Source organism: Elgaria multicarinata, chromosome 4, assembly GCF_023053635.1.
Source record: "Elgaria multicarinata webbii isolate HBS135686 ecotype San Diego chromosome 4, rElgMul1.1.pri, whole genome shotgun sequence".
In the NCBI taxonomy this organism is placed as follows: domain Eukaryota; kingdom Metazoa; phylum Chordata; class Lepidosauria; order Squamata; family Anguidae; genus Elgaria; species Elgaria multicarinata.
In genome coordinates this window covers 95497592-95524325 of record NC_086174.1, presented here as the reverse complement: position 1 = coordinate 95524325, position 26734 = coordinate 95497592, and the positions used below count along the sequence as shown (strand labels likewise).

The window sequence follows — 26734 nt, the reverse complement described above, 5'->3', positions numbered from 1 at the left end:
TTAACTTGACTACAAAAGATGACAGGGGGTGGGCACCTGACTCTACCCCCCTTTTTGGTTATAGCAAGGACCCCCAAATTGGTCTAACTTTATTTTAGATATTTGAATAAATATAGAAAATAAACATACAAGGAAGATAGAGATGTCAAAACTTCAACATCAAACGTAACTGCCATTATTTTTGTGAACCGCCCAGAGAGCTTCGGCTATTGGGCGGTATAAAAATGTAATAAATAAATAAATACATAAATAAGAGCTAGATGAAATTAAAAAAGGGTTTTACTACCCACTGAAAAACTATCATGGATAGTTTAGCCCAGAGATAGGCAAGCAAGTGTTTTCCAGATGTTATGGACTACAGCTCCCGGAAACCTCAGCCAGTTTGCAATGGCCAGCATGGGCAATTGTCAGGGATTCTGGAAGTCCAAAACATCTGGAAAGCACCTAACCCTGACTTAAGCCATACTTGACTGAACACAGAGCTTTTTTCTTTTTTTTTTAAAAGAGTGGCAAGACTCTTCTGGATGAAAAAGGCCTTTGAATTCTAGAATTCAGTCAAGGCCACCTTGGTGAAAGCACAAAGGATAAATCTAGATATCATGCCAAGTCAACTCATGTGCTAACCATAGCTTAGAGCAGGCTTCACCAACCTGGTGCACTCCAGACGTTTTACAGTGTAACTTCCATCAGCTCTAGCCAACATGGCCAATGGTCAGGAATTGTTGTAGTTGTAGTTCAAAACACCTGAAGGGCACTAGATTGGGAAGGCTGGTTTAGAAACCAAGTGAGTGTTGAACTTCCAAAGACATGAAATAGTTTAGAGCTGCTTGTCTGCTCTTGTTTTATGTCTATTCAATATTCTGCTTGATAAGTTCACTTCTGTTTCCATGATGCAATTGTTTGAAATGAATTGATCACTGTAATTATGATTTCTCAATTCATACTTCATGACAAATTATCGTTTGTCATGAAACATGGTACAATTTTTATTTTCCAAGTAGTCACAAACCATGTTTGTCAATTAAGATATCCATTTCAAACCATCAATTAAGACATCCATGCCAAATTATATTTTGCTTTCTTAACCTATTTATTTTTTCTCCTTCGACAAAAATATTTTCAGGTTTACACAAATAAAATAATACACAAAGTATATAACAATGAAATCAAGAGAGTGCAGATACAATCAATGTAAAAACAGCATAAATAAAATTGAGTTTGAAGGTCTGGGAAAATAAAGAAATAAATATGATCTGTATGTGGAGGCAGGTGATTTTGGTATGGCATGAAATCTGAAGCGGTTTGCTATAGGCTTAAGCACACTCTCCCTTACCTTACATACATTCTTAGCCAAATGCCCATGAACACTTGTCATTCATTGCAACTGTTATATCTAATGAAGCCTCAGGTAGTATACTGGCTAGATAGCTGCTTTATCTGACCCCACACACTGAAGTTAACAGTGTAACAAGAAACATTATGTAAAATATGTTAACTTCCAATGACATACCGGTTAACAAAGCATTTAAGGACATTGTCGTGCTTGCAGACAAACTCTATGAAGCGAGGAGATGTCATTCTGCAATAAAACATTCAATCAGATTATCAGAGTATGTAAATCTATAGGTAATAGCTCACCACAGGGTTCTCTTTCCTAGGAGGCAATCCCAAAACTTTACATTGGAGCAGCTTCATTAAAAAGACTTACTCCAGATTAAATTACCTGCCCTTTAGTGCAATCCTAAAGCAGTATCCAATGCTGCCCCTCTGTGAGCAAGCCCACCATTGCTTCCACAAGCAGCCAGCCCTACCAATTCTGTTGCATAAGCAGCACTCACTGCTTGCTCAAAGGAGATTTAGCACTTTGGGGGGCAAGTGAACTCTGCCAACCTGCCCAGTTCCAGAAACAAGCATTCCCACTAGTTTTAGGTTGTGCCCAGAAGCGCTAGTCCCCATCGTGCAAGCAGCGGGAGCCACTTATGCAATGGAATTGGCAGGGCTGGCCACTCACAGCCAGTCAACATGGAAAACTGCCCCTAATGCCAAAAACATGGTAGCTAAAAAAAAGCATGTTCATGATTAAACATCACTTTGTAGGTGGAAAAGGAGTTGCAAAAGCACTCAACTACTGAAACTGAGAAAAGCTCAAACACGTTCAACAATCTAATGCAAGATATAATTTGAACAGGCACCAGACCGTCTCAAAATTTAACCTAACACATAGGGTTGCAGTGGCCATACAAAAGTATTAAATCCCACAGAAGCCATCCTGAACTCTTTGTGGGGAGAGGCATTATACAAATGAAATACAGTCTCTGTGGCTTCAAACATTTGGACTAGATGTTCAAAGAGTCCATACTAGTCAATCACAAATTCTGTATACCACTACCCAGTCACTTGTTTGAACCCTGAAAAGTGGGCATTAAAATCTAACAAATAATATTGTTTATTTATTTATTTATTTATTTAATTTACATACCGCCCCATAGCCGAAGCTCTCTGGGCGGTTTACAAAAGTTAAAAACAGTGAACATTAAAAAGTATACAAAATTTATAAATAATAAAGAAGCTTAATCATTTTCCTGTGCATGCTAGATTTTATTTCTAACAATACTCCAGAATTCTGCTGGCATTGCAAGTAACTGTATATCAGAAGTATATGTTTCAGCAATCTCAGTAGGCACAAACTAGAGATGCAGGACACCTTGTTCATCCCTTCTCTTCCAAGGGTATGGATGACAGAAGCCAGCAATCTGCTCAACTTTTCACAATACGTGCAAGGCTAGGAAGGTACCTACTTTTTCCTGAGAAACTGTGGAACCCAAAAGTCAGCCGCAAGTTCTTCTGCAGACATGCCTTCGATTTCTCTGTATAGCCTAATTTTCCATGTGTATTGACATGGAATTAACATTTCCCTTGTAAACAATGTGAAAGCTTACCGAAGTAGCCAGTTTAGTGTTTTTAAAAGCAAATACTTGGCACATATCACGTGAGAACTTAAAATTATCCAACTCCTCAAAGTTTCTACTTCTCCATAAAAAGGGCATTTACTTACTAAAGAGCTTTTTGTTGACAGTCCCCCCACTAACACCTTTCTCTTAAATAAAAAGCCTACACAGACCACCTTTTCTGTTAAGATCCTGTCTCATCCCTCTGCCAGAGAAAGTATAGTCAATGAAGCCAATGTGACCTATGTGATGAAATTTTTTAATAAGGTTCAATTTGGGTAGAGGCATATTTTTTTTAAAAAAAATGTGATGAACTAGTGAAGGAAATGAGGGCTTTTAGCAACAGCTGGTCCAAAAAGGTATGAAGCCACAGGAGGCTAATCAAAGTAACTTACCATGATTAGTGGGCATCCTCAGTAATCTGTATTCCTTAGTACACAGCCAGCAGGTTTACAGCATAAACACTTTGGTTTGGTTTGGTTTTTTAAAGGAAAAGTACAAATTTAAAACTTTAGGACATCATATTTATTTATTTCATTGGCTGAATTCACACAAAACGCCAACCCACCATGGCTTAGTGTGTTGTCTCAACGAACTGCATTTTCCATAGGGTGGGTTATCATGTTGTCTGAATGCAGTGCATTTTCTGCAGGGTAGCCTGTTAACCACGCAGTGTCGTTTATTTTTCTCGAACAAGCCACCTTGAAAACCTATGGCTTGTTGTTAACCATCCTGAACAACCCAACAAGCCACACTACATGGTTAATGAGCAAACCCATGGAAAATGCGCTGCACTGAGACAACACGATAACCCACGGTTCAACCGCAACACACACTGGGTAGGTTAGTGTGTTGTGTGAACCCAGCCATTTCATTTCTATACCACCCAATAGCCAAAGCAATCTATTTAGTGATAGTAGTCATATGCTGTAAACCACCCATTTCTGTAAACTGCCCAGACAGCTCTGGCTATGGGGCGGTATATAAGTGTAACAAATAAATAAATAAATATGCTATGTAATTTATGATTGTAATACTGCTATGTATACCATTCTATCTCATCTGGGAGACTTAGCTAAAGGCTTTTCAAAGATGTAGGTTTCATTCCCATCGTACATACTTATCCTAAGTTAAAATCATATTCTTGATTTGTTGCTTCAGTAGTATGACTGCTCTTGAGTCTGCCATTTCAAAATATATGTAAATACCAGATAAAAATACCATCCCATAGCAAACATGAATTTTAAATGTTCATTAGCACTGTTGCAAAAAAAAAAAAAGGAAGAATGATCTGGAAGGAGGAGGAGATATGGTCTAAAAGTCAGATCCATCTTACCCCTGAGGCATCTGACAGGAACAACACATATAAAATGCTTGAATGACAGCACTCAGCCGGTTTGCCGTCACAGAAATAACATCCTGACAATCTGCATAAGCTTCCTGTGTGCTGCCAACTTCATACTTCTTAGAATCCCCTGTGTCTGCAGATAGTGTTCTGCTCTTCTCAGGCGGACCAACCTCGAAGATATGTGTAGGAGTACCGTCTTGCTGATTTGGTCCTTTTTGCTTCAGTAAAATGGAAGTGATATTGGCAGAGCTCTGTTTGTTTTTCATCAGTTCTGCTGATATTAGAGCTAACCATTCATCTAGTGAGTGCCAGAGTAATTCCAGAGGCTGCAAAGCACAAGAAAAATGGATAAGGTGTGGGGAAAATCCTTAGCTGAACATGTTACCTATAAATGCATCTACTGGTTCACTACAACATTGAAATTATTACAATTCTAATGTTACCTAAATGAAAAAAGATAGGCCTTTTCTCCCATTTCCCATTCGCTCTGGCATATCCATTTGTACGTGAAAATAGCCTATTTGATTAAAAACATAAACACAGGAGTGGTTTTGCCAAATTTTAATTTCATTTTGTTCTTAGCAGTTACTATGCAGACAGCCACAGGAAAAAGAGGCTGCAGTGATCCCCAAAGATATAAAAGAAGTCCTTCAGTGTAGGGCAATGGTGCGGCAGTGTTTTAGGAGAACCCCCTCTTGCGCTATAAGACACCCAGGATTTAATCATTGTCATGGGTGATGCAGAAGCAGTTTCTTCCACTGCTCCACCCTATTTTAGTATACAAATGGGACTAAGGAGCAGCACTTTAAGTAAGCAAAAGGAAAAGAGTGACTATTTGCTATAGTATCCTGCAACAGAAGCTTGAGCTCCTAGTATTTAGCACATAGAAGATCCAATATTTCTCTTTTCTTCTGCGAATGGATTTCAGATTTCACATCAAGAATGCTAGATCAAATTTTCAGAAAATGTTGTTTTAAAGAGATAAAAAGCTGCCAATTAAATACAGAATGCACATAACTATTTTATTCTTCAATTTTTTTTAGCAATTTGTTCCCCCAAAAAATTTGAATTGTTTGGTATTACTTTTGAGTGAAAAGACTGAAACCAAATCCATCTCTTCAGTTTAGTTTCCAGTCATACACAGGCCATCTAAGTCAGATTTTACTTTTTCCTTCTTGATACCATGAAGTATACTGCTAAATTACAAATCACCTTCCCTTATGATCTAAAGATGGGTAGGAGAAGTAGGCAAAAAAATCAAAGCTATGCAACTTCATAATGCTATGACCAGAGGAATTGTGTGGAAGCCCCTTCAACTGCCAGCCACATAGTTGCCAGTTGCATCTGTTTGTTCCTGCGCTGCATGGATGTTTAACTCCAGCCATTATCAGTCTACAGATGTTTTACAGACATGTATAAAGAATTAATGTAGGAAGACCTTCAGTCTTCACTGGCTAGGGGAGCAAGACAACCGACTAAATTGTTGCTTATATCATCACACAACGAATACAGCAAGGTAGCTGACAGGTCTTTTAGGTCTTAAAAATATAACAGGCAGAAAAATCATTCAGTACATAAGGAATGGTAGTGCCATGACAAATGACTAAGAACAAAATAAGAATTATCTAAAACTCATCTGTCAAGCACTGATGGAATCTCTATTACGTTTAACCACCTAAAAGAGTTCTTCAGTGACAATTTTTTCAGTGTCAAACTTAAGTACCTATAAAGCAACACAACTTCAGATAATCAGAACAAAACATTTAGCTGTACACATTCAACAAAGTTCACAGAAACATGATACATTTCAATACAGTGCAAATGCCTACCATTTTTGGCAGCAATTTCTACAATGATATAGTCTTGACAACAGCAATGCAAAATCTGAGTTATCTAGTGGCTGGTCAGAAAAACTATTTTCCATAACCCATTTATAAGAGAGATAAACTCTACATTTTCCATTAATACACCATCATGACACCAATTTGGGATCTCTGACAAGTCAAACACCCTGAAACTCATCTTCCCATTTGGCATGTGAGAGTAATTGTGACCTTGTATTGGAGGAAAATGTGAAGAAGACTATCAACAACTTTTATTTAATCAAACATGTTTGGTAAATGATGAATACCAAATATCAGCATGAGCATCATGAACCATACACAATCTAACAATGTACTATATACTAAACTGAACCATAACTATGCCTCAAACTGAATACATTTGCATTTCTAAACTTAGCTCAAGGGCATCATTTAATATTGAACTGATGTGAAATAGTTAATATTATCACAGCTAGTGGAAATGAAATCAACCAGGCTAGCTGCCTGAAGATTATAGGAGCAGTATGCTGCAACCATAGCTAATGGTTGAAAAATTTGCTCATGTAAGCGATCATTCCATTCAAGGACACTGTGCCCAATGTGAAGGGTGCCTATCTCAAAAGTGCTTTGTCAGTTATCTATTCCATACCATCTTCTATGTCTTTTAAAGAGGTCTCAAGATGCACTTGTTTCTCCATGTTTTAAAAACCAAGCTTTGATTTTGTGCTGTGTAACTTCTCCTGTCTCTTTTTATTTTATTTATTTATTATTGCATTTATATCCCACCTTTTTTCCTCCAAGGAACCCAAGGCAGCGTACATAATCTCCCTCCACTCCATTTTATCCTTACAACAACAACCCTGTGAGGTAGGTTGGGCTGAGAGTCTGTGACTGGCCCAAAGTCACCCAGTGGGTTTCCATGGCCGAGTGGGGACTAGAACCCAGATCTCGTGACTCCCAGTCCAACACTTTAGCCACTACACCACACTGGCTCTCTCTCCCTACTTGAGGATTTTTAAAATATATATCATAATCAAGGACTTATTTTAGATTACTTTTTCACCATTCCTAAGCTCTTAGGTACTCGGGAAGCAACAACTATTAAGAGGATGAATATTGCAGCATGGCTGAAGTGGGGGGTCTCTATTTTCTAGCCATGAAAACTTGCTGACAAACTTAATTTCTCCTATAAAAGACTAACTGGACATAAATATTTGATTTGCATATCAACCCTTGTCAGAGTGTCATTTAAAAAAAAAACCCAGTCTACATTGTCAAATCTGGCAATTTGATTTAGAGTCAGGAGAACTCTAACAACCACTTAAGTGGGCAACAGTTAATTGCATCCTATAATTATATCATACTATACTAAATAATAATAGTTGTATGAAGAATTGCTATGGTTGCCCTACTTGTACGTTGCTATGTGTCACTAAACAGAACAGAAGGTATGGGCATAAGAGTGTTGATTTAGCAATATAGTCAACAGCAATAAAGTATCTGAATCCTTTTTGGTATTAAGAAATATGACTGTCCCACCAATACTGTTGTGATAACTATTCACTTCCTAGCAGCATGGGACTGCATCAAGGAAAAGTTCTCATGCCATTGGGCAAGTGTGTGCACACACGTGTTGCAAAATGGAGATAAGGATTCATAACTAGAAAGGCCAAGAGCTTGGCATCAAGATTTGACCCCCAAGAGACCCAGTGTGCTGGCTCACACATTACAATAAGCCAAAGTTGCTGTGAATTCTGGCTTATTGATAACAAACAGCATGCTGATGCAAGTTACCCAATCACTTACTGCTTGGCTCCTCTTGCCACCAGAAGTGATTAACCCCTAAACAGGAATTCCTGGCTTGTCGCTCTGTTTACAATCCCAAACCAGAAGCCAAGATTTGTTATTGGCTTCTGATTCCTGGCTTGTTAGGAGAGCAACAAGGCAGGAATCTTCATTTGGATTCAACGCTAAGCAAACCAGTGCTGGAGGTTTCCTGGTCAGCTTAGCCACTCCAGCTGGCACAAGAAGCCAAGTGGGAACTATCAGGGAACAAGCATGAATACACTGCTCATAAACGATATCCTGGCTCACTGTTTATGTTTGAAACAGGCCACTATCTCAGCCTCTAGAAGCCCAACAGTTTTCCTGAAAACCACATACACAGAATTCTCACAATATTTCCAAAAGCATGGCTATCATGCCAGATAGTTAGGTAGAAGTGATGAAATTAGTAAAAAAAAAACTTGGGTATACAGTCTTTAAAAAAATAACTTCAGGCTACACAGGATGAATGTAACAGATGAAAACATTTTGAAAGATATGGTAATCAGGTATGTTAGCGTTGATTATACAGAGAGGGATAAAAAGATGGCCGCAACTTAAAAAGGGTATCAACTAAACTTACGTCCTCCTCATGAGATGCCTGATTAATGAATGAATGCTTTGTGAAATTCATCTCTTTAAGGTCTATCTTCCTAATAACGTCAATTACTTTTCTGACCTTGAACACTTGACTTCTCGGAGTTTTATTTCCATTGTACCCCATGTCATTTCCATTATTGGGAGTGGACGGACCAAGGCGAAAGACATGACAAAAAATCCTTACGATCCTCAAGAGACTCTTCATTTGAGCTTCATAATTACTTGATAAGCTGGAAGGTTAAGAACATTAAAAGGTTAATGTAAAAGGTGGTTATCCTATGGCCTAGGTTTCTATTTTAAAAATTAATATCTGCAAAGTAGCCATTGACTGAAGATCCATGCAGAACACTCTCCACTGACATATTAGCACATGTTCTTCAGCTAGTCATACCCATAGCCCAGGCATCCAGTTTTGTCATCTTACCACTGAATTATACATTTTCTGGCACAGAATTTAGATCACAGGTGCAGGCCGCCCAATCAACTGCTAACCCCTGTTCCCCTTGGGGATTGGAAGAGAACGTTTTGTGTAACTATGCACATCAGAAGCGGTGCACCTTTCAGCCTAAGGGATCAATCTCATTTCAGAGAAGCTCTTGAAGGTCACATCCCAGTGGTAGGTGGAACCAATAGCAAAAGGAGAGGGGCCAAAAAAAATCCACATGTTTTAGCGATTTTTCATCCTGTTAGAATGTGAGGAACACAGCATAAAAACCAGGAAAGCAATCATTGTCCAAAGTGAAGGGTCCATGGCCCTTTGGGAAACCCCAGGGGGCTGGATCAGGATTCCAGGCAGGCTGAGGTTCTGCTCCTCCGATATAGATAAATGCTATAATGTAATTGCATAGTCAACCCATTTAGCTCTACTTTGTTCCTTCTGGCAAACCGTAGCACTCTCCGACCCTGTTCAGATAACACAATGAACCACGGTGATTAAGTATTTTGAGCTAAACATTATAGCTTAGTGTGTCGCGTGAACCATTCCTAACCATGGTGGCTACATAACCAGTTTAAACACAATCACTAACCATTAGCTGCAAAAGAGTTAGCAACCTAACCATGGCTTAGCGTATCATCTGAAAAGGCTCACACTTTCACATAGACTTAAGGGAAGAAGTCTCGGCAGCTTAGTTAGCTACCTTCAAATTTATTTTAAAGGAAGTTTATTTTGATGGCAGTTTTCTATTCCAAGAGAAAATCAACAACAACAAAGGAAACCTAAAGAACAAATATCTGTGGTGATGTTTCAGTTACCTGAGCAGTTTATGACCATTTGTTGTAGCCACCTCAGCAAGGCTAGTCAAGATTTTAAGGTACTGGTTTTCATTCTGCTGAGATAAGTGTTCTAGGACTTGCCGCAACTGAACACAGAAAAGACAGTTACTACATTTTGATCACACCACATACAGTAAAATATTAAACTCAAGACTAACAATATTTAAAGCATGTAGGGCTTTCAGCAGATTTTTAAAAATATTATTACATATATAGCCTGCCTTTTTACTTCTTGAGAATCCAAGCTGGATTACATGATCCTCCTCTCAATTTCATCCTCACAATAACCCTATGAAGTAGGATAGGCTGAGAGTCAGTAACTAGCCCAAAGTTACCCAGTGAGCTTCCAGGCAGAATGCAGACTAGAACCTGGAACTTCCGAATCCCTGTCCAACCTAAAACTGCAAACTGTGCACCCTTACTTGGAACTAAGTCATTGTGACTTACTTCCAGGTAAACATGCATAGGATCAAGCTATACATATGAGCCATGTAAGAGATCTATGAAAGAAAAAGCACCTCTATCTATAAGGAAACCACCCGTTGAGATTTGTTTTCGTTATTAACATTTAACAAAAAGTTAACTACATTTACCATATTTTCTCTGAGATCTTCATTTTGTGTCATTTGAATAATTGTTTGGAACAGTCTAGGATGATGCTGTATTAGAACTTCACAAGTCTCTCCATAGCCACCCTGAAATGGACAATATTTTTTATGTGAGCAGCCATTATAAACATATACTTCAAAAATATTTATTGAGAGCATTCTGGCTCTGCAGGTACATGGGAGGGTGGGGGGTTCTCTTCTTCCGACTGCAGGCCTCCATGAGTTCAGGGCAAAGGCAATGTGCAAGGGCTAGAGCATGCCACACGGGTTCAGTAAAAATTGAAACGAAATGCCTACACAGAGCTAAAGTCAGTTTAAAAAAATAATCAGTGGGACTCATTGCCATGTAAACAATCTAGCTCAGATCTCAAAGGAAAAGCTGGAAGTGTCCTTTTTCAGTTCCTAAATTTAGATAAATTCTTTTGTAAAAGAGAATACATGGCCCAGAACAAAGCCTTTCACACAGGGGAGGGGAGGCAGGGACCCCTCTTGGGATAATTTGCTCTGGTGTCCCACTACATAAGGGACTTCCAAGCCAAATTTCTGTGTGATCTGGCTTTGGATCTGAAATTCATGCTTGCAGTATTGTGAAAAAGCATAGTTAACGTAAATGTGTTGAACTTAAACCCCAGTGTGGCATTTTAAAATGAGCTAATACATTAATAGCTTGAACACATTTTAAACGTTTATTTACATGTAATCATTTCTTTCACATGTAATCATTTCTTTCGCAGACTAGGACTAGAATTAGGTGAAATATAATTGAAACCAGAATAGTTTGTACAATTAACATTTATCTACAACTGTCCAGATCCAAGTTCTAAGACTTACTCCCATACAAAATGAATATTTACTTAGCTTGAGTAATATCCTAGTTACACAGAAGACAAAAGCCCCTGCCTGGAGGTCTTTCATCTAATTGTGGCTTTGCATATTAGAGTGAAACTCGAACAAATGATGTACAAATGATACATGAGCACCCTTTTACATGCTTTCAGACTAACATATGAAAGAATAGGTCATGCATCTCCCAGTGGTATAATACAGTGTCTTCACATGAGAAACACCCCACATTTTGTCCAGGTAGATAGGAATGCAGAGGAGAGATGCAACTTTTTCCTTTGCACTACTATAGTCACTCACATATCTTCCATCAGCATCTGCACATGATGGATGATGACACCCTCAGTCAGACAGAGGAAGATTATAAAGGCACTGGACAGTGGTTTTAAGCAAGACATATAAACTTGAATCTAGTTTGTACCTGTACACAGAGATCAAGTGGCGTGACTCCATTTTTGTCTGGCAAATATTTGGCTCCTCTCATCAGAAGGATCTGTGCAGTGTCTCTTTGGCCATGGCTATATGGAATACAGAGAGGTTATAAGAACTGCTCATTACATGTTCTGCAATCAGCCAAAACAAAACAAATTGTTCTTTAAAAACACAACATGTTGTGCGTAAGGATGCATGACTCATGTAGTTTAAGTCATTGGAGAACTACACCGTGCTGGGATTACTATCACACATAACGAATCTCTAAACATTGATCTAAGCTCCATGGAGGAAGAATGGAATACAAATCTGACAAAAAAAACCCAGAATGATCCCCGCTTTAACAGGCAATATTTGGATCACCAGACAGAAGCAAGCTGTTTACAAATTTTGCCTAGCTTACACAGACAAAGACTATTGTTATTGTAAAGCAACTTGTCTACACAAAATAATAGTCATATCACACTAACTTTGATTTTAAAACCTCAAGTTGTAAAAAAACAATTTTAAAAAAATAAGTCTTCAACATGTAATTAATATGGCATTATTGGAATATTAGAACCTTTGATTTCTGGAAAGAAATCCACCCCATACACCCCTTAGAGCATTTGAAGACAGTATAATGAAAATACTAAATGAACAGAAATACCCAATTAAGTACTTCCTTTGCAAAATCAACATTTCCATTGTGTACAAATCATCAATGCTGTCAAGGATTCCTCATTACATTTTCAGTTTAATAGCAGCAAATAAAAATTTTCAGCCAGGAAAAGCAACATTTCAGTTTCTCTGACACTGGCTTATGGCACAAATATCTACTTATTCTGAAGAATGAATAAGTAGCTCAGAGGTAGAACACCTACACTGCACGCAGAAGGTCCCAGTAGCATTTCCTGGCCAGCCAGTTGAGGGCAAGGAAAGATTTCTGGCTTAGGAAACCTCTGTGAACCAGAGCACACCATACTGGTCCATATGGATTAATAAATAGCCTGAATCATTATAAGGTGGTTTCATATGTTCAAGAAAACAGATAAATTTACTTAAGGTTATCCAGCGAGCTTTGGGGTTAAGAATAGATCTTTCAGACCTGAGTCAACATTTCCCCTCATTTCCTAAAATGGCTACGAATTTAACATTTAATATGTTTCATATAATAGCTTAAAAATGGAACAAGCCATACCTGCAAGCAAAGTAGAGTGGAGTTGCTCCGGAAACATTGGGCCTGTTAATATCTGCACCACTGTCTAAAAGACACTGTACTGTCTTTTGGGAAGAAAAAATTGAATGAAGTAAATCTACAGATATGCATGACTTCAGCTGCAATCCCATTCCCACTCACCTGGGAGTTAAGACCCGTTAAACTCTAGGGGACTTACTTCCAACTAGGCATGTGTAGGACTGTATTGTTAAGCCTTTCTTTAGTTACTAACAAATTTTCATATACACAGAAATATTTTTTTATAAAACAACAACAACAGTTAAGCTAAACTACTTTATTTCCTTCCCCCTACTTTCTACTATTTAAAGTTTCATAGCAAATGTTTGCTATCACATAATATGCACTGAATTCAAAAGGACAAGAAATGAATTCTGAAGAAGGAACAGATTAATTATACCCAGCATGTTCAATAGGTCCATTGTAAGATATGTAATCGTAAAAATATATCATCTTTGGGTTCAGTTAGAAACTAAACTATGTATTCTTAGTATAACGTAAGATGAGTCTCAGTTGATTAATTTTTGTAAAATGCTTGCATGAAAGAACATTGCAGAAAAACATATAGAGCCCTCATGTGCTTCATTAACCTACTACAGAATCAGCTACACTATTAAGCCCTTTCTTTTAGATATTAGGCACAGTTGTTTTGCATTGGCTGAAAATAGTTTTAACTGTGGTTATCAATAGCAACCAAGCATAATAATTTCATTCTAAACAATACATTCTATGGCATTACAATATGTTTTTCACTTTGCTGATGCACTGTGTTTTATATACTAGAATACTCCTTGTGAGGGCCTGGCCCTAAAAGCATCCCCCACCCCCAAATCTATTAAATAGTTAAGTTCCTAGGCAGAACTGAAAAATACATCTTTTCCACAAGAACAAGCAACTATTCCTTGATAGTATAAATAGCTGAGATTCAATAATACATCAAATCACATGACGTTTCATGCTTACGGGCTTCTTTGTCACAAAATGCTGAAAAGATTAGCATTAGCATCCATGATCAACATTAGTTATGACCACTGGCCTACCGTCTTGTGGCCATTTTGGCATGCCACATGAAGCGCTGTCTGCCCCATTGCATCTTCAACATCAACATTGGTAACATGCTGCACAAGATCATGAAGCAATTCTGTCCGCCCATTAACAGCAAGCCAATGGATCTGAGTGCGAAAAGTGACAGAGAAAAAGACATTCAGCAAGCAAATTCAAAAAATAATTAAATGTTGTAAGTTACTGCTGAATGAAACGTCGGACCCTTCTCTAACAGGCTTCCATAGGTTCATTTCATTGGTTAGCAGCCACAAGTTTAAAAGGTAGAAATAAAATGTAAATTTGGGTGGCAAGACTGGGGATGAATGAGAAAATTCTATTGCTTAAGTAGTGCTCATGCCAAAACTACTATTCAACTCTCATATTTGAGATAAAACACTAGACAAATACAATAGAAGTGGAAATGCAAGGGAAGGTGAATTTTAAATCATTCACAATTTTTGTGAACCGCCCAGAGAGCTTCGGCTATTGGGCGGTATAAAAATGTAATAAATAAATAAATAACTACAGATTTCTGGTATTTGGATGGTGCATAATTACTGCACCAATGTATCATCACAGATCATGACATTACTCTTATATCATATGCCAGATCAAAAGTTTAAAGCCAAAGCCATTACATTATACTGCATTTTAATTGTAAAACCCAGGGCATATGAACATATTACATTATAGAGCAATGCAGCGATTCCATCCAGTACTTCACTGGCCAGTACAACAATTTTCAGAAGACACTGTGTGTTGTTTCTATTAAATAATGAGTACTCCCAGAAAAAGGCCAAGCACTGAAATATGGAAATAAAGGGATGTTCATACAATAGCAATGTTTAAGTGCAGGGTGATAAAAACAAAATTACAGGACTTACTGCTGTTAGACCCTCATTATTACAAATGTTGACATCAGCGCTGTATTCCAATAGCTTGCTCATACATTTCTTCTGGCTGCGTGGAAAATAAATTTAAGTATTAGTCTTGAATCCAATAAAACAAGACTCTCTCAGCTTCTCTGTTGGCTTCTTAGGGCTGATTCATACACTTATTAAGCAGGAAATCCTTTCAGTGTGGTGTAATAGACAAGTGTTTGTCCAACCCCATCCACACAAAAGCAGTAATATGCTAGTTAGGCACTCCATGTTGTGGTCTGCGCACAAGAAGGCCTAATTTATATGAGCATTTTCTATTTAGAAATATTACATGAATTGGACTTATGCATATCATTCTCTGTATGCAGTCTCACATGAATGTTCCATGTATATTTACACCTTATCACACAGAAATGAATACCTGCACAAAAGCAGGGACGCTCCCAGGTAAGTGTGTATAGAACTGTAGGCTAAGGGTGCAAACCTATGCATGTTTAGACTGAAAAAGTCCTACAACTGCTAGCAGAACCCAGATAGCATGGTTGCTAGGGAATGCAGGCAGTTGTAGGACTTTTTTCTGTCTAAACATGCATAAGATTATGCCATAGGGGAAGGAATTAGATTTCTAGCCACTTATATGCAAACTTTGCTCCAAAGCCATAAATCCCTAGTTCTTACTCTAAATAAGTAGACAAACACAGGCAAGGTTTTCACGGAATCAGATTCAACATTATTGTTCCCACGACAGTTCCAGAGGACTCACGTGCTCCAGTCCAGAAAGCCAAACACATTTGTATGGATTGAGATCACTATATTTCCATGTAGAGAGCAAAGACAAGCATCCACAGACCAGCTCCCAGCCTTGAAATTAATGCGGAAATTCTTCCAGGCAGAAAGATCACTATGTACTTCAGATCTCCATTGCCTAGAATATGTCCCACATGTTGAAGCCCTTTACTAGTTCTGCCTTCTCTCTAATAGATGTAGACACGGTCAGAGAGGGTTGCTTCTAGTCAAGGCTTTTATTGTGCAATCACACTGCCTCATTCATGGAATTTGACATGGGGGTGAAGCAGGTCCTCATGTTTTCCTATTGTTTCTTTCATCTTTTTTTCTCACCAGAAAAAAACTGTTAAAAAGGAAGGAGCGCCTTTTGATTTTTAGTGATACCAGTCCTCTGACTAGAAGCACCCTAAAATCTATGCAGTACAGCTAATTTGTACTAGGCAACTGTAGGGTCTGTGGCTTGGTAAGAACTTTACAGAATAGGAAGAGAAAACTAATGTACGTAGAAAGCTGTCTCATACCAAGTCAGACTATTGGCTCATCTAGTCCATACTGTCTACACTGACTGGCTTTAACACTCCAGACAGAAGTCTGTCTCAGTTCTACCTGGAAATGACATGGCCTGAACAAAGAACCTTTTGAATGCAAGACATGTGCTCGACCACTGAGATACAGCCCTTCTCCTTAATGCAAACGTCTTTTGCCGTATGAAAACATGTGATCATTATTAAACTACTTTATATGGGTTCTTCTCATTTTCTCCCTATGTGTCTGTGTGGAAGCCACTGATAGCCTGATCCAAGGAATATTTATTCGGAAGCAAATACTACTGACTTCAGTGTATCATGTAAGCAGTGTATCATTCACTTCCATATAAGCACATATAGAATTGTAGCCCAAGTCTTTAAATAATTTGTTTTTAATCAGCCTCTATTCATAAACTATCCCAAACTAATCTACAGCTCAGATTAGTAGGAGCAGAAGTGAAGTAATGCAACACTGAGCTACAAAATGTTTTTCTAAAATTTGTTTTACCTATTTAAAAAGAACAAGCCCTAGAATCATTTTTCTAACATTTGTTTAAAAACACTGCATTTTCTTCATATATTTTTGGGCATGTTTTAATGCATGACACCAGCTATATTCTTAGATTTAATCTGAACAACAGTTAAGTCTGAATACTGCAAGGTCCTAAAAAAAACCAAAGTATAGTGTCTCACATTTTAGTCCTTGGTCATATTTCCATCATACTCTGATGACCCCTGGGGGGGGGGGGAATGGGAATTGACATGCTAACCCAGAAGCATTGTCCTGTGTTTATACCAATCCAACAAATATGGCTGCTGCATCGCCTCTGAGCTTCTGCAAAGCTCCTGTGAGGCTACACTTTAACTATCTTGGCAGAATCCTGAATTTATTTAACCACTCAGGAGTAAAAAGCGAAATATAATTGCACATCTCTTACCCATTTCGAGCAGCCAAATGAAGTGGAGTGCATCCTGAAATATCTTGGTAGTTGGGATTTGCACCTTTCTTTAACAACAGAACTAGGCATTCAACTGACCCGCAGCTGAGGAAAAAAAGTTGGAAAGATCATCACAAAAGATCATAGAAACTTGAATAGAAAATAATGGTTTCCAGATGAAGCAACATAATGACGCTATATCAAACTTGAAATTATAGCTTGAATCTTCAAGAACGCATTTGAATTTGAACTTTTTGCAGCAGTCAGCGTATTTTACTGTACTTTAACTGAAACATGAAAAACAGTGCTGACCATGTTAAACAAGTTAGCACAAATTTAATTGAAAGTATAATTTGTTGACGTTATTTTGCTTCCAGTTTATTATTTTGCCTGTCATGTTGAATGCAAAGGGGAATAATGGCGCACTGGAAAGAGCACAGATTTTGTCCATTGTGGTAATTCTTAGCCAAACTCAGAAGATAGAAACTGTCTCCATGAACAAAACCAGTAGTCATTCCAATGTACCATTACCCTATTTCTTCGATTCTAAGACACACTTTTTTCCCCATATAAACATCTCTAAAAATGGGGTGCGTCTTAGAATCGCAGGTTTGTCTTAGGGGTTTTTTTCGGTTGGTGGTACTGAAATTAGTGTGCGTCTTACAACTGAAGAAATACGGTATTCCCCATTACAATATAGGCAAAATATAAAAATAAACTGAACACATTCCTTCAATGAAGGTTTGGAGAAGGTAAATCATTATTACTGCAGTATATCCCAGGCTTTTAAGGTTATCTTACTTAGCTGCAATATGAAGCAAGCTCCTCTTCACTCGTCCAAATGCGTAATTGACATCAAACTTTGAATTTGATAGCAACTCTGAAACAGATCTGAAACAAAGCAAATTTAAGTTAGCAAAAAGCTGTGTTTTCAGCTACCTGTAACAGTGGGCCAATGCCTGCTATGTGTGCCACACGCTGTTAAGTGTGTGGAGGGGGAAGTAAACCCAATTTAACTCCCAATTTAAACATGGATAACCAGCTGAACCCTAACATCATCAGTGGGAATACATGTAAGTAGGATGACCATGTGAAAAAGAGGACAGAGCTCCTGCATCTTTAACTGTGGTATAGAAGAGGGAATTTCATCAGATGTTGTTTGTCATGCAAACACCATCTGATGAAATTATCTCCCCTCCCAACCCCTGCCCTCCTTTTTCTCTTGCTCTTCTCACACACAGGCACACACACACACGGGTGGCGACTTTGACGGCAAGAGAAGGTAGGAGCGCCAGGTGGGGAATGAAGTGACCAAACCTAGATTTTGAGGTAGAGCATTTTCTTCTCCTTTGGGATCTGGGAAAGGTGTAGGTGGGTGTGACTAAGGTGACAATGGCAATCCTGTGTAGGCCTACTCAGAAGTAATTCCCACTTAATTCCATGTCAGCATGCATAGGATTGCAATATTAGAAAGGAACAACTTGATGCCACAGTTATCGCAGAACCCATCTAATCATATTTTGGGGGATCAGTTTCAGTTGTTGCAGCCTGATGATGTGGACAAGACGCTTGAGTAAGTCCGTCCCACCACATGTAAGCTTGACCCTTGCCCACCCTGGCTAATTCGATCTAGCAGAGTTGGATTGGCTGGGTGGGTCCAGGGGATGGTAAATGCCTCCCTCTGTCAGGGATTGACCCAGAGGTATGTGAGAACTACCGCCCCATTGCTAATATCCCCTTTTTGGGCAAGGTGCTTGAGCGTGTGGTGGCCGGGCAACTTCAGACATTCTTGGAAGAAATTGATTATCTGGACCCATTTCAGTCTGGTTTCAGGCCAGGGCACGGCACTGAAACAGCCTTGGTGGCTCTGACTGACAACCTACTCCGGGTGAAAGACAGGGGGAGTGCTACCCTGTTGATCTTCCTGGATCTCTCAGCGGCTTTTAATACCATTGATCATGGTATCTTACTGGGTCGGCTCTATGAGATGGGAGTAGGAGGCACTGTGTTACAGTGGTTCCGCTCCTGCTTGCGGGACCAATCCCAGATAGTGGTATTGGGGGATTCCTGTTCCACCCCATGGCAGTTAAGCTGTGGGGTGCCACAGGGTTCTATTCTATCCCCCATGCTGTTCAACATCTATATGAAGCCGTTGGGTGAGGTCATTAGGGGTTTTGGGGTTCTGTGCCACCAGTATGCTGATGATACTCAGCTCTACTTCTCCTTGTCATCGGAGTCAGCTGGGGCTGTGAAGGTGCTGGACCAGTGCCTGGAGGCTGTAATGGGCTGGATGAGGGCCAATAAACTGAAGCTGAATCCTGATAAGACGGAAGCTCTGTGGATTGGCGGTTCCCGAGTCCAGGAATTGGGTAAGCGACCTGTTCTGGATGAGGTAGTGCTCCCTCTGAAGGAGCCAGTACTTAGCTTGGGAGTACTCCTAGACCCATCATTGTCACTGGATGCCCAGGTGGACTCTGTGGCATGGAGTACTTGGGGTCAGCTTCGGCTGATCCGCCAGCTACGGCCTTTCCTGGACAAGGACAACCTAGCCACAGTAGTGCATGCACTGGTAACTTCTCGATTAGACTACTGCAATGCACTCTACGTGGAGCTGCCCTTGAAGATGATGCGGAAGTTGTAGCTAGTGCAAAATGCAACAGCTAGACTGCTGGCGGGTACATCTTACAGAGACCACATAACACCAGCCTTAAAGGAACTGCACTGGCTGCCTATACGCTTCCGGTCGGAATTCAAGGTGTTGGTAATTGACGTTTAAAGCCCTAAGCAGCTTGGGACCTCGATACTTGAGAGAGCGCCTCTCCTTATATATGCCTGCCTGAGACCTCAGATCTGTTGGAGGAGACCTTCTCCACATCCCACCAATGAAACATATATGCTATGATGGGACAAGGGAGAGGGATTTCTCTGTTGTGGCACCCCGACTGTGGAATGCCCTCCCCTTGGAGGCCCGATTGGCGCCAACATTGATTTCATTTCGACGCCAAAATAAAACCATGACTTTTTAACAAAGCCTTTGATGGTTAAACTCTCTAGCACATTATTTTAACTGTTTTAACTGCTTTTATTGCTTTTAAATTATATATTGTTTTAATCATGGTTTAATTTGTTTAATATCATGGTTTAATTTGTTTTTAACTGTTTATATTTATTGTTGTATACCGTATGTTTTTATCTGTACGCCACTCTGAGATCTTAATGATATAGGGCAGGATATAAATGTTTTAAATAAAATAACAAATAAATAGATGGCAGCAGGAACTGGTGTGTGAGAGGGAGTGTGGATGGATCTTAGATAAAAGATGAATCATCTCCTCTCTGCCTCACTAATTTGCATTCTTTGAAATAGGTATTTTGTTGTGCTTCTGTGGGGTCAAATGTGTAGACTGGCTTTTGGAGTTCAGATCCTTCCTCTTCTTGTGCTGTATCTTGAGTGAATTACTTGTCTTTTGGCTAGCCAGGCCCCCATGGCAGCCACATCCTTTATGGGAGCCATTTTGAAGAAATACAAAGAGCAGATTCTCAAATTTCCAAATGTGCCCATGGGTCCAAAAAGGTTGAGGATCATTGATTTAGTTGTACTGAAATGTGGATCTGCTTGCATATCTATACATGAAGACTCACCTGTGCTGGTCAGCCATCACCATCGGCATTAAAGTGTAGACAGCAGTTTCATTATCTGCTCAGAAATTAAATAATAGTTATAAGACAGTATGAGACAGACATAATCCCAACATTCTTGCACCATCATAAAGGCATGTACAAAATTTCTCCACATACAAAAGTAACAACGTTTGTCTGACTATGGCCAATAAACACTCATTTCAATCGACTACTGTTCATTAGATTAATTTGAGCATTCTATGCTATTTAGTAATATAAAACAAATAGAACTTCCTTGTCACTATGCTTCTAGAGAATTCTCCAAATAAATCAATTCACTCGACACTACCTGATTCTATACATGAATAACATCCTTAACTCCAGAAATAATTCAGAAGTAAAACTTCCTCTTTCAATATGTCATCATTTTATTTTTAGTGCCACCACACCCCAAGGTGTACTGTATATGTTTCATGACCCCTACTATGCACACACCTAGTCATTTGTCACTAAGTTAGGCTAACATGTTTGCATATGAACGGATGCAAGACTATAAAACTCAAGGAAGACACAAAGCTCTTATCCTGAAATTCACTCACACCACCATGACTATTCCAAAGATCTCTTACACAAGCCTCTACTTTGTTGAAGACTTCTATAAGGGAACAAGTTTTACAAGCTTTATTTTTCAAGCTTTATTTTTGTCAATAGTCACCCTACTGAATATAGAAGTTGTGCTAGAAGAGACCCATTACACACACACAGTAAAGAGATGACAAGATTTGCTTTCTAATGTGAATGCTAGGTTCAAGCCAGGACATTACTCTACTGACGAGGCAGCCCTTCTTCCTAAAACCAGAGAAGTGGTTACCTACTGCTGAAGGAAAGTGAGTCTGCATATTCTCATGCACCATTGTTACTTTATATGGTTCTGCTTTCTATTGAGCCACATCATTGGGCTATCAGGCCCTTCAACTCCCATGATCTCCACCATTCACTATGCTGGCTCAGGCCAATGGGATCTGTAGGCCAAAACAGCTGGAGAGCCATGAATTGCCCATCTCTGATGTACAAAATAAATAACCTAGCCCACTATTGGTCTACTGAGTGGCAGAAGCTTTCCATGGCTTAAAACACAGATGGGTAACCCTGAGCCTAAACTCTTTCTAATTTCAAAAGCCTTATGCAAATGATCACTTCTGACCTGGCAAGAGCAACCTGATCCCCTCACCCCTCCTGTCCCGCCCTTCCTGGCAGCCTGCTGGGCTGGGGGGCTGGGGAGAGAGAGAAGAGGTGGGGAGAGAAAACTGAGAGGGGAAAAAAGAGGGGGGGAGGGTAACCCCATCCACTTTTGTCTCTGGTTTTGCCCACCTGCAAGGGATACAGCTTTTGATGCAAAGAAGGTTCACCATTCCTAGCAGGAAGGCCTTTTGTATCATGTGCCACACAGAGAATCTACCACTTACCTACAGGCCCCATCTGACACGAGCTACACCTTGGCACTACAGACATATTCCAAGCCTGAACCCTGAAGAGAAACATCTGGGAAAACCCACCCTTGCTCTAATTCCCAACCACTCTTAACCCTAGGTGGGTTTGACACAGGCACACACAAACACTTCAACTCTGCTCAGCCAGAACCATGCATTTAACACCACAGGCTACTCCAGGAACGCAATCACAAAGAGTATCTCTGAACATGTCCCGAAGGCAGTCCCCTTATCCACAAGTAGCACCTACTTGGAAGCAGGGGCAAAGGATTCCAGACTGGAAGCCATACCTTTGCAGGACGTCTCTTGAGCCTTAACAACTCTCATGCAATCGGGAGCTGTGCGCTGCTGCCCCCCACTCCCTCCCGCAGGTGCTTCCTGGCCCATGCCCCCCCCCCCCACGCAAGCGGGGCCAGCCCCTCGGCCACCGCCCCCTTTCCGTCCGCCTCTTACCCTCGGGCAGCTCGACGGTGCGGGCACGGCGCAGAGACCGGGTGAGACGGTTGAGCTGCTCCATGGCTCTCTCCATCCTCGAAGGGGAGGAGGAGGAGGAAGAAGGGGGGGAGGAGCCACCGTCCCCCTCCTCGCTGTCCGCTGCCTGCCCGCAACTGCGGACTTCCCCTCCTCAGCCCATCATGGCCAGCGGCGACGGGCGTCCAGCGAACCAGAACCCGCAGCGGGTCCTTGAACAGCGAGGACGCTTTATCTTTAACACGCATGCGCCAGCTTCCTGGGCATGGGAAACCATAGAGCTAAGGAGAAAAGGATGGGAACGCCATAGAAAGGCGCATGCCCAAACAGATAATGACGCTTGAAGTTAGCTTCCGCCCTTAATTTGCCCATACTTTCCAAGATGTCAAGAGAGGAACGATTTCCATATTCTCCAAGTTTTCAGGAAAATATCGTTCATTATACTTCTGTATCACTCCACAGCTGAACCTCTCTGGGCTTTTCACATTTTTTTAAAAAAAAAGCATTTAAAATACACATTATATCTTCAGTGTGGCTCCCTTCCTATCAGACTCCTTGCCTCTGGAAGTCAGGCAGGCACCCACACCGCGTTCGGCGCCTCCTGAAACCACCTCTTTTCGAGGAAGCCTTCCTTGATTAACCAGCCTTTGTCACTCTGTTCTTGTTCTTTAAAGAATAATTTTAACATCGTGTTTCATTCTTTTTATCTTTTGTTCATTTTATCTGTTGTTCACCGCTCCGGAATCTGTCTAGATGAGGAGTGATACACAAATGATGTAAATAAATAAATATAAATATTATACAAAGTGTAAAACCATTTACATAAAAACAGATAAACAAATAGCACACACAGAGACAACAGATCTAAAACATTACTAAAGGCTCTTTTCCCACCCGGTGTTTGTTTTAACAATTTATATATGGATTTTCTTGTCTATATTCTCCCCCAAAGATTGCAAATTGTTGACATCATACTGTTTCTCAATGCAACTGAAGATTGTGTGACAGGCAGAGGAGCATTTAAAAGTCAAATTGATGATCTGAACTGAAGAGCTTAAATTTAAAGTACAATCCTATGCATGTCTATCAGAAGTAAATTCCATTAAATGCAATAGACTTACTCCCAGGTGTGTGTATAGGATTGGAACCACAACATCACTATGTGGAATAAATTTGCCTGTTTATTGTGCCATTTTCTAGGATTTGGAGCATCAGGGATAACGATGATTGATTTTATAAACAAGAGAAGTAAAATGACAGGGTCTAAACAGGCTAGAATTCCATATGGAAACTTTCCCACAGGGCAGTTAGTTGGTAATGGTCCATTACTTCTATGTTATGTATGAACTAACTCTGCATTCCCATTTCCTAGTCCCTCTCAATCCCCAGCTATAGTGATTTCCATATACCAAGGGAGAACCAGACCCCAATTCCCATCAACCCCTGCCAGCATGGCCTGGGGTTACGAGGTGCAGTCCAACAACATCTGCAGAGGCAGATATGTTTTGCTTTCCCCTTGCCCCTCAAAATGTACAACAACATTAAGTCTGATCAGTTAAAATAATCAAATAACACATCACTAACAGCTAGTAACATAAACAGTAACAGAATTGAAGGCTTGCTAGAAAAGATGAATCTTCAAATGACAGAAGAACACAATGAGGATGATCCAAGCTGTTGGGACATGAAGTTCCACATATGGGGTGCTACCACTGAAAAGACGCTGTCATGCGTTGTCACCAATGGTACCTCAGACAACTGTGGCATAAGGAGAGCTGCATCAACTGATCTGAGAGGATGGACAGCTTGTCATGGGAGGAGATGGCTCATCAAGTACCCTGGTCCCAAGCCCTTTAGGGCTTTAAAGGTAATGATCAGCATTTTAAATTAAACTTTAAAACAGACTGGAAGTCAATGCAGTTGGTACAATAAAGAAGCTGCATGATTTCATCTCAGTGCTTAGTCCGAGTCAAGATTCAATGATTCTTGCCTTGCAAATGAGTCAGCAGTATTTTATATTCCATTTTGCTAATGGACCCAGCGCTCTATCAACAGCAAGGATAGATATTCCAAATTATTCCAAGCCCAGTTATTATTAGAATTTTGAAAGTGCTAACCAGATACTATTTTTTTAAAAGAGGAACAATAGTATTGGGCCATCTCAAAGACTAATGATTTATTGTAGAATCAACAAGTGTTCCCCCTGCCTGCACTTTGAAGTCATCCATAGAAGCCCGTCTCACGTGCCTGCCAACAAGAGTGGCTAGATTGGTGAGTACAAAGGAGATGGCCTTTTCAACAATGGCCCATACCTTTGGAGTCAGCTTCCATTGGGGATCCCTCGAGGCCCTCCTTTGCAGGTCTTTAGGAAAGCTCTGAAGATTTAACTGTTTTCACTGGTGTTCTTATAGTTTCTTGGGTTTTATTTGTCATTTCTTTTTTATTGATTTTTATTGGTAACATCTTTTGTGAATTTCTATTAAATATGTACTTATTGATTTTTATTGTATCCAGTTTCTTTAGTTTTGATCTTGTATGTTGCCTCGAGAGGTTCCACTCTCAAAGCCAGCCTAGGTGTCTGTGAATCTGCATTCTATCAGTTAGATGACACAGGCACAGGGTTGCAGCCACCATGGGGCTTCCCCACAATGCTGCGCTTAAAAAAGTCAAGGATTTACCCCAACTTTTTCAAAGGGAGCAATTTCAACATGGTGCTTCTGCCATGTAATGTCATTGTGAACCGCCCAGAGAGCTTCAGCTATTGGGCGGTATAAAAATGTAATAAATAAATAAATAAATTCTGCAGCCAATCCTGGGCCAACCTGGAGGCGGAGCCTGGTGGAATATGAACAGCGATTGGTTGCCTTCCACCATGAAGAGGGCAGGAAACCCCATCTTCCCTCGTCAGCATCGGGATTACCTGACACCACCCCGTGAGATGGAATCTGTTCTCCAAAGAGGAAAGAGTCTAGTTCAGCCAGTAGGGGTGGCATGGAGTTAATCAGGCTTAATTTGGCTTTGGCACTCCTCAGAGAAGTGTGTCTACTACGTGAAACTAACTTAGTTCTGAAGAACTCAGAGCCTTCCTTTATTTCTATTCATGTTCCTTGACTTTCTTTTGGTACTGGATTCTTAGAGCCAAAACAAATATTACTTTCATTCTGTAGCTAGTAGCTACACTACCCACCCACCCATTTTTACTCTAAAGCAGTTGCAGGGCTCCTAATCCAGATCAAGCCCCTAGCAACCTTCAAATACGAGTTGCATGGAAGTGCCCATAAGAAAGAAAAGGGAACTGTAATGCAAAGATGAGACCCAAAGAAGCAAAAGGCCTCTTCCTCTACCCCTTTTTAAAGTAGTTTGTCAATGGCTGTGAGAACCACCGGGCAACACAATTTACACAATGTCTATCTGATTGCCATGTCAAATGGGGTTGGAAGGAGTTTGTACCTCCTGTAGCATCTGTCCGTTACCCCACAGCAGCCTTTAAAAACATGGTGTTATCCAGATGTTTTGGATGACTATTCCCACCATCCCAGTCCATTGGCCATGCTGGCTGGGACTGTAGTCCAAAACAGCTGGAGGGCATCATTTTGAAGAAGGCTTCGCAACAGGAACACCAGCTGAAGATTTGAAAAACAGGGATCTAGTTTCTGAGGGGCAATATTTTTATAAGATACATATACACACTCACAAAACACTTCTGACAGATGAAGAGTTATTAGAAAAGCATCTCCCAAATTTTCAGATCAATAAGTCATGCATAGTTCCTCCAAACTCCCTTTAGTTTCTGAGGCTTTGCTTGATATTTGCTTCAGATACAATTGCTGCTCTGTACATATCTTCAATTACCGAAAAAGAATAAGGAAGCAGAAGCTTTCAAAAATCCAAAATAATTCCATCACTCAGGGGCTATCATTAAGAATCTACAAGCTGATTTTATCATGAATCATTCCATAAGCAACATTTTGGAAGACTACTGAAACACCTGGATATATGGATTATATATCAGTGGGTGAGTTGGTGGATGGGTGTTGTCCAACATTTTATAAAACCTTT

General features: G+C 40.1%; 1 protein-coding gene across 3 annotated transcripts in view; it reads right to left on the bottom strand.

Moving 5' to 3' along the window:
- HACE1 (HECT domain and ankyrin repeat containing E3 ubiquitin protein ligase 1) overlaps nt 1-22812 on the bottom strand; it is a 51527-nt gene extending 28715 nt beyond the window's left edge. Inside the window, exons 1-13 of one of the 3 annotated variants that reach the window (XM_063124846.1) lie at nt 22658-22812; nt 20736-20790; nt 17895-17984; nt 17094-17198; nt 14846-14921; nt 13958-14089; nt 12882-12964; nt 11691-11787; nt 10412-10513; nt 9798-9904; nt 8527-8773; nt 4285-4622; nt 1511-1579 (exon numbers count right to left, since the gene is read on the bottom strand). In XM_063124846.1, coding sequence (XP_062980916.1) covers nt 1511-1579; nt 4285-4622; nt 8527-8773; nt 9798-9904; nt 10412-10513; nt 11691-11787; nt 12882-12964; nt 13958-14089; nt 14846-14921; nt 17094-17198; nt 17895-17984; nt 20736-20790; nt 22658-22733 — 1577 coding nt within the window. In that variant the 5' untranslated portion in view covers nt 22734-22812. Of the gene's footprint in view, nt 1-1510; nt 1580-4284; nt 4623-8526; nt 8774-9797; nt 9905-10411; nt 10514-11690; nt 11788-12881; nt 12965-13957; nt 14090-14845; nt 14922-17093; nt 17199-17894; nt 17985-20735; nt 20791-22657 lie in introns of those variants that run through there. The other 2 variants (XM_063124847.1, XM_063124848.1) reach the window with 2 other exon arrangements.
- Nucleotides 22813-26734: the final 3922 nt, after the last annotated feature.